This window comes from Haliotis rufescens, unplaced genomic scaffold, assembly GCF_023055435.1.
Source record: "Haliotis rufescens isolate VD_foot unplaced genomic scaffold, xgHalRufe1.0.p SCAF_14, whole genome shotgun sequence".
Classification (NCBI taxonomy): Eukaryota; Metazoa; Mollusca; class Gastropoda; order Lepetellida; family Haliotidae; genus Haliotis; species Haliotis rufescens.
The window spans coordinates 31,932,569-31,941,523 of record NW_025963824.1 but is presented as its reverse complement, the minus strand read 5'-3'; the positions used below and the strand labels follow the sequence as shown (position 1 = coordinate 31,941,523).

At 39.5% G+C, this 8,955-nt stretch overlaps 1 protein-coding gene across 1 annotated transcript in view; it reads right to left on the bottom strand.

Annotated features, from left to right (window-relative positions):
- LOC124143364 (NXPE family member 3-like) overlaps positions 1-4,651 on the bottom strand; it is a 10,279-nt gene extending 5,628 nt beyond the window's left edge. Inside the window, exons 1-3 of the mRNA XM_046512322.2 lie at positions 4,587-4,651; positions 3,013-3,150; positions 1,706-1,824 (exon numbers count right to left, since the gene is read on the bottom strand). Coding sequence (XP_046368278.2) covers positions 1,706-1,818 — 113 coding nt within the window. The 5' untranslated portion in view covers positions 1,819-1,824; positions 3,013-3,150; positions 4,587-4,651. The remainder of the gene's footprint in view (positions 1-1,705; positions 1,825-3,012; positions 3,151-4,586) is intronic.
- Between the last annotated feature and the right edge of the window lie 4,304 nt (positions 4,652-8,955).

The window sequence follows — 8,955 nt, the reverse complement described above, 5'->3', positions numbered from 1 at the left end:
GAATTAAACAAGGGGAGAGGATGTCGCCTGTACTCTTTTCTCAGAAGACCTTGAGCTCAAACGTCAAGAAAATATAGATGCAGGATTGTTGATTGATTTTGTTAACCTATTTATGATATTATATGCTGATGATATGGTTATCTTAAACACCAAATGGGCTCCACATGTTAATAAATAGCTTGCAAACTTACTGTAAAGATTTGGGTTTACACATAAGCGTCGATAAAACGAAGGTAATGGTATTAAGTAAAAGAGGGAATTTACATAAAAATGAAAAATGTTTTTTAAATGATGAACAGCTTGAAGTGGTGAAACAGTTTTGTTACTTCGGAAACGTCTTTACAAGTACTGGATCATTTTCTTTGTGTTACAAAACATTAGCTGGGAAAGGTTTAAAAGCTATGAATGTATTGTTATGAAATATTAGACATTGTAATTTAACACCTTTAACACTATTCAAATCATTTTATTCTTTCGTTACATCTACAATGTGCTATGGTTGTGAGAGGTATGGGGTACGGTAAACGCACCTGATATTGAACGGGTGCATCTTAAATTCTGTAAGAAAGTATTAAATGTACATGTATATACATGTAATATTGCAGTATATGGATAATTAGGTCGGTATCCTATTTACATCAATATATTTTGTAGAATTTTGAAGTACTTGTTGAAATTAAATAATACTTGTAATTGTATATCACAGGCTGCATATAAAATTAGTTTGCAGCATTGTGATAAAGGCGAGAAAAATTGGGTATGGTATGTAAAAGATATGTTGTGTACAAATAGTTTAACTTTTGCATATATGTGGTTAAATACTTTGCCTGTAAATCCTATGATATTTGTCTCTTTGTTTAAACAAAGACTTATTGATAATTATATACAAAAATGGAACTCAGATCTCAATAATAGTAGAAAGTTGATATTGTACAGAAATCTAAAAGTAACTTTTGGTTATGAACTATGCATCAATATTTTACAACCGGGTCTAAGGAAATATGTACCAATGATTAGAATATCAAGTCACAAGATAAAAATAGAAGCTGGACGATACCACAACATTATCAAATCTCTTAGATACTGTGATTATTGTCAAGCTAAGTGTTAACGAACTTGAAGATGAATAACATTTTCTATTAATATGTCCCAAATATAAAGATAACAAAGCAAAAATATATAGTGGATTACATAAATACTATTGGGAAAGGCCATCTGAATTGAAACTAGTTAGCCTGCCACAAACAAGTTGCAAAACACAACTGTTATACATTTCTAAATATATTAAATCCTGTTTTCAGTAAATATGAAATCGTGTTCTACCTCCTGTGTCAATATGTATTTTTAATTTGTTGTATCTGCTAGGAAAGGGGCAGAAGCCCAAGTCTTTTCCATGAATACATATCTATATCTGTTCCGTTCCTGTTAGGGTAAACCAAGCAATGTTTTTTTGCGTTTAAATTTTCTGATTGGCTGACAATAGAATGGGCGGGGGTTGTGTTGTATTATTGCGATGAACGATGTGACTGATTTGTGCTGTTGTTTGTAGTTTTTTGTTTGTTATTGACGAAATATGCAGCAGGCCAAGTAACTATTCTTGACCTATGTATTTTGAAGAATTCTCTTCTCTGTCACTGCACATTAGATGCAATATGCTGGGTTGAGGTTGTTGTATATTGATGCTGTAAACGTAAACAAATCTCACCTTAAAAAACTCTCTCCCGAGTAATGCGTCCAGCCAGTGAATATAACACTGGTCGTTATGAAGATTAACACTAGTCCAAGCATACGAAACAGCTTATATTTCATACGGGACATCCCGATCTGCTGACAAAATAAATCAAATGGCAGAATTGGAAATGCATGTAAATAATCTGGAATCTGGACCAGATAATCCACTCATTAACATCATGTGCATCGATCTAGGCATTTGTGATACGATGATATGCATCAATCAAGTCAGCGAACCTGACCACCCGATCTCTTTGTCGTCTCTTACAACAAGCATCGTCGCTTCTTACGGCAAGCATGGGTTGCTTAAGGCCTAATCTCTACCCGGATCTTCACGGGTCTTCAGCTCGGATATACCTGGCTGGTTCTTTGGGGATGTTGTCGTAATAATAACGAATATCCCTATTTATAGCTAAAATGGATAGAATTATCATTAAACCACCCGCATGTTATCAGAAATGAGCGGGCAACTGTAACTTGATAATGCCCTCATTTTGCTTGACGACGGGCCATTATCACCCCCGGTGTTAGGCGACGTCATATGATAGGATCGGTGACGTCACGTTCAATAGTGATGACATCTGGTTTGTTCTAGAGATCTATGACGTTTCCATATTTGTAAAAGTGGGTCAGTGACAAACCCGATATTTGTTGGTTCTTTTTATTTGAAAAAATTCCGTCCATTTTAGCTATAATAACGGTAACGCTATTTTTCAGGGCATTATCATTTGGAGAAGCCGTCGGTCTTTTCAACTGCCCTCCTTCGTCGGGCAGTTAATGGAAGGCTTCGGGCTAAATAGCGTTACCCTTATAATAATATTAAGAAGTACGTAACAAGACTATACATGTAATCAAGAGGAATGCCAATCTCATTAAAATCAGATCTCAGTTCTCGCTACCGCTAAACAAAGATCTGAGGATCTTTCTCGTGCTTAACGGCACTAATTTCAAATTGGCGACTACGCTTCGAAACATATTTTGGCAAATTCTCGATTACAAATATGAAACCTGAACGAAAAACATTCTGGAATGGCTAATAGATAGTCTAGATTGTATGGATTCAGTCGCTAAACCCGTAACTATCGTTCGGAGTTAAAGTTTTCGAGGTTGCATGATTAGAAATCACATTCCGACTGTCACTTTCATAATCTGGTAAGCGATGCTCTGATTGGTCGGATGAAAGGTTGTTCTGACGTGACCCCTAATGGGATGTCCTCAGATCTTTGTTTAGCGGTAGCGAGAACTGAGGTCTGATTTTAATGAGATTGGAGGAGTGCTTACTTTTAAAAGGATCCACGCAAGTGCTGTCACAAAGCTGACGTTTCCCTGCAAACCTTGCTGACGTTTCTCCTATACTTTAACACATACTTCACAATGGCCGTTAGACAGTTGAAGTCGCTTTGTGAAACGAGATTACTACTGGAATGAAAACGACAAAACTAATCATAAGAAATATCTGCTTGAAGCAGCGTCCATTGTACGATTCCGACTATATATCATAAGAAAGTGTTTATGAATCATTATTAATTAATGATGATATCAGGCGTTCGTCAAAAACAGGTGAACATAGCCTGGTCCACTGGTGGCACCTGACACAAACACATGCAAAGGCAAGTCAATAAAAAGTATGCATAACTTGGTGATAATCAGTGCATACCTTCAGCCAAGAGTTCTGAGGTGTCTGCGCTCTGAATTAAGGAAACACCGATACTAGTTTTAAAACAATGTGTGATGCTATATATGATCGAACATTGTTTTTTACATCAATCTACTTTGCTCGCAAAAATGGCAGGCAACGAAAGCGTTTAACACAGCTACATCGTGGGGGCACGGGTGGCCCAGTCGTCTAAGTCGCCGCGATTCGCTGTGCAGAGTTGCGTCCCTTGGGCACGCTAGAAACATAAGATTGTGGGTTCGAATCCCGGTTCGCCCCGATTATGTTTCTAGGTTTGTCAGCACCATACCCGGGTTCGTGGGTTTCACCGAAGTGGTAAACGTCTGACACGCCGTGATATAACTGGAATACTGTTAAAAGCGGCGCTAAACCCAACTCCCTCACTCACTCACTCGGCTACATCGTAAGCCAATTCGATTTTGTTTGTTTGTTTGTTTGTTGTTTAACGCCGCACTCAGGAATGCTCCAGCTATATGACGACGGCCTGTAAATAATCGAGTCTGGGCGAGACAATGAGGTGATTGCCAACATAAGCATCGATCCACGCAATTGGGATACGATGACATGAATCAACCAAGTCAGTGAGCCTGACAACCCGATCCCGTTGGTCGCCGCTTACGACAAGCACAGTCGCCTTTTACAGAAGCATGCTAAAGACGTATTCTACCCCGGATTATCACGGGTCGTAAGCCAATATGCTCAGAGAATATGGAATATTGGTGAGTGCAAAAAGAAACAAACAAACAAACAAACAAATCTTAAAGATGAACATCATTGGATTAACAACAGAACATTTATGGTGCAGCATTTATATGAAAATACAAAATACATCTGTTTTTCGTTATCAGGGTTCTAATAAATTAAATATTAATAGACTATATATAGCGCATATTTCCACACCACACAGGGGCAAGCTTAAAGCCCTATTATTGCCCCCGTCAGTGGATCAATGTACACGCAATAATCATTCTCATGGTTCTAACCACTTTCTGTAAATGAATGTTTAGTAAAGAAAAGTCATCAGACACACGTTCTGTTTATCGGCAAGAATGATCGGCGAAGTTTAAATAATCGAATTCTCGAGAAGAAATAACATAATAAAGTTTACAGATTACACACACACATATATATAATTTATATAATTGTTACTATTTAAGCAGTGTGATATAACGTGTCTTACCAGTATAGGCGAGGTCTCATCTACGAACAGCGATCATGCTTCAAACATCTGTGCGCGATTCTTGACTAGGTCATTGATTTTCAGTATTGATCTTTGCACGGAGTTGTTGCAACATTGTATCGGCCACAAAAGAGCCTTCATTACACGTACAGTAAACTACGTTTATAACGAACTCGAAGGGGCCGTTAATTTTAGTTCGTAATAACCGTAGTTCGTTATAGGCATATATACAGCATTTATACAAGAAATGGTCGGGACTAAAAAATAAGGTCGGTATATCAGTCTGTTCGTTATAATCGTGTTCGTTATATACGTAGTTTAATGTACAGTAAACTACGGTTATAACGAACTCAAAGGGACTACTAATTTTAGTTCGTTATAACCGTAATTCGTTATAAGCATATATACAGAATAACTACAGCAAGTAGTCGGGACTGAAAAGTTAGTTCGTTATATCCGTTAGTTCGTTATAAGCGTGTTCGTTATAACCGTAGTTTACTGTACTTCACTTCGATTGTTATTTATAATTACTTCTTGTTGTGCTGGTATTACGTATAGAAACGTGAATATAGACTGCCGGATAAAGGAATTGTACACCTACATGTGAGTGAGTGTGGTTTTACGCCGCTTTTAGCAATATTCCAGCAATATCATTGCGGGGGACACCAGAAATGGGCTTCACACATTGTACCCATGTCGGGAATCGAACCCGGGTTTTCGGTGTGACGAGCGAACGCTTTGACCACTAGGCTACCCGACAGCCCCTACACCTACATGCATGTGTGGTGGTGGATAAAAATGAAACAAAAGAGAAATGGTTATTCGATGGTGATGTGTTTGATACGGATATCAAAGTTGTGTTTTGGAATTAAGTTTGGAGTGTTTTCAGCCTAGTAACGTCCGTGAATGCTTGGTCAATCCAGTTTTCAAGTGTATACTCTCTGTAAGGCAGTCTACATAACCGTACATTTCGGATTATTAGACATTTAAAAAATGACCGATCAACATAAAGGGTACTTTACGTATTTAATTCGTCGTACAGTGTTTTCTGCTAGGCGTTGGCTAATTACTTGTCAGTTGTACATCTGATATAAGGTGAGGTGAGGTGAAATTGGATTCAACGTCGCGTCCAAGAATATTGCATTTATATGGCGACGTGCATGTACGTGTGTGTGTATGTGTGTGTGTGTGTATGGATGCTTTCACTTGTCCGGACTGATGCCGATTTATAGTGCTAGCCCACGGAGATACCATGCCGCAGTTTAACGTGAATACCCCACTCAGACACAGTATACTGACTCCGAGACGACCGGACCAGTCCTTGTTTTAGCCCCTTAATGCCGAGCGCCAGACAGGATAACAACAAGTACGATCTTTTAACGTCTTTTGGTATGACGCGGCTGGGTATCGAACCCTGGACCTTCCGCTCTGGGCGGACGGAGGCGGTCCTCACATCTGATATATCATCTTTTGTACATTATGGTGTGTTAAAACAGCCGCGTAGTGGATACAACACAACTAATGAAGTGGAGAGAATATCGATGAATGCCAAAAACAGAGGGCTTGGACCTTGTGATCCTTTTATCCTATACACTGAAACAAATGATGCCAAGGTCCAAGGGGCGGGGACTTCATCGAGAAACATAAATTGTCCATGAAAATGCTTGAAAAAGAGAATTATGTTTAACCTTTAGAGCTGACACACAAATTACTTTGTTGCAAGGTGTTTTTTCTCAAAAGTAAATCTGGCTCCTAGTCCTAAATGAAAAAATATCGGGTTTTCCAGCTGCATCTGGAATATCCCCCCCCCCCCCCCCCGACACACACAACCCCCCCCCCCCCCCCACACACACACACACACACACCCACCCCCACCCCCACACCCACACCCACATCCCCACCAACACACACACCTCAGAATGTCAAATTGTCCGTCTATTAGTTTGCCTTGTAGAAACTCACGCAACATTCTACAGCACTGGGTTCATTTTAAAGCACAAACCTTATATCAAAGTACAGAGCTACAGAGCGGCGTCGACACGTTGAGGTAACATGTGCTGTCCCTTTGTATATTACCCTACAGTCTTAAAGGAAATGTAACAAAGACTATATCGTTGTAAGTGTATTTAAGTCGCTTGTCAAAATCAATTAATACACAACTGTTGCCATTCACATTATTTCAGAAATGAACGACGAGTGGGAGTCGTTTATCGTGCAATTAAACAGTGCATGGAGATTACTGAATGTTTACAGTTGTGTATTGAACAGTGCATGGAGAGTAAACCTACCCGTGAAGATTCCGGGGTAGAATAGGTCTTCAGTAACCCATGCTTGCCGTAAAAGGTGACTATGCTAGTCGTAAAAGGCGACTAACGGGATCGGGTGGTCAGGCTCGCTGACTTGGTTGATGCATGTCATCGATCCCAATTGCGTGGATCGATGCTCATGATGTCAATCTCTGGATTGTCTGGTCCAGACTCGATTATTTACAGACCGCCGTCATATAGCTGGATTATTGCTGAGTGCGGCGTTAAACAAGAAACAAAAGAAAAAAGGTAAAAAAAGGAGAGTAAACTATGAGAGGCGCACCCCTATGCTGTTTTAATTTCCCTGCAGTGTTTTATGTGTGGGGTAAAATGTCAGATGTTTATTTTTACTTTTTTAGGTTTGGTTTGTTGTGTAACGCCGCACTCAGCAATATTCCAGCTATATGACGGCGGTCTGTTAATAATCGAGTCGGGACCAGACAATCCAGTGATTGATATCATGAGCATCGACCCACGCAATTGGGATACGATGAGATACAAACAAACAAAGAAACAAACAAAGGAAAGCCCGAGGGGGAGGTCTTTATCCTACTTACAAACCGACAAGTTTTGTTTTTTCAGTTTTTGACGGTTGAAACTAAAATTTCGATCACACGAAACACGTCCGTGTGCCCACGTGGAGACTACCCGGATACTAGTAGTGAGTGAGTGAGTGAGTATGGTTTTACGCCGCTTTTAGCAATATTCCAGCAATATCACGGCGGAGGACACCAGAAATGGGCTTCACACATTGTACCCATGTCGGGAATCGAACCCGGGTCTTCGGCGTAACGAGCGAACGCTTTAACCACTAGGCTACCCGACCGCCCCCGGATACTAGTAGGTGTGGTGTTGAGAAAAGTATGCAGTGTGGAGAAGCATTGGAAGGGACACGATGCAAAATATACCGGAGCGACAAAGATGATATTTTCATTAAGCAGTCATCTTTTGTCAGTGAGAAAGAAGATTATTGTGAACAATCTTGACGATTTCGAATTAAGATTTAGTGAACCGTGGTGTAACAGACACTGAGGAAAAGTGCGAAATCCAGGTGCCCAAGACGACCCGCTCTGAGAACAGATGGGCCTTCAGTACTTTTGGCAAGTGGAGTTGGCAAGCGGAGCGTCGAAAAAAGAAGTATAACAAATCTTTGTTTGCCGAAAGATCGTCTCTGCCCTCGTTCAGAGAATATGTCGCCAACAGTCTTGAACAATGCTATTACATTTTTTTTGTTCGAGGCCCGGAGGATGACGGGGAAAAAGTACACTGTGGATACTGTTCATGGCTTGTTTTGTGCTTTACAATCTTGTTTGAGATTAAAGCCGGCTTAAATAAATATTTTTGAAGACGAGAAATTCGAAGAGAGACGGAGGTGTCAAGACAGCCTTGTAAGGGAGTTGTCTCGCGAGGCCTGGGTTCGTCTGCAATAACATCGACGAAGATCATTACCCACGACGACGAGGAACAACTCTGGAGAAGTAGCGCCTGCACTTGACAAAATAACATCCATTCCAAACAATCCAAAACTTTGAAATACCACCATTCCAAATGGAAATATGACCATTCCAAAATTTGTCATGGTCATATTTCCAAACTTGGATTTGTTTGGATATGTTTGGATACAACATGTCATAATCATATCTGTTAAACGTTGTACAACTTTTGACCTTATGTGAGATTAGTAATGACATGAAAGTAAATAATTAAGAGTATTTTGGCACTATTTACCACGAAAAGACCAAATCATGAGCAAATTTAACTAATAAAAGAATTTCTGTCATTTAAAGTGGCTACTCTATATATTTAATTTCTTATCTTCCTTGCCTATAATCATATGACATTGACTATGAACTTTGAACAATTAAACAAATATTTTGTTTTCCCATACCGACTTACGGTTGTCGTAGAACAAAGACCGTTTCGAGAATAGAGGGCCTCATTATTATAATTTGAACTAATATACATATGTACATAATAGTACTAGGTATAAATGAATTTTGATAAGTGTTCGTACAAGAATATGAACTTCGAATTATCTCGGATTTATGCGCAACACATGGACT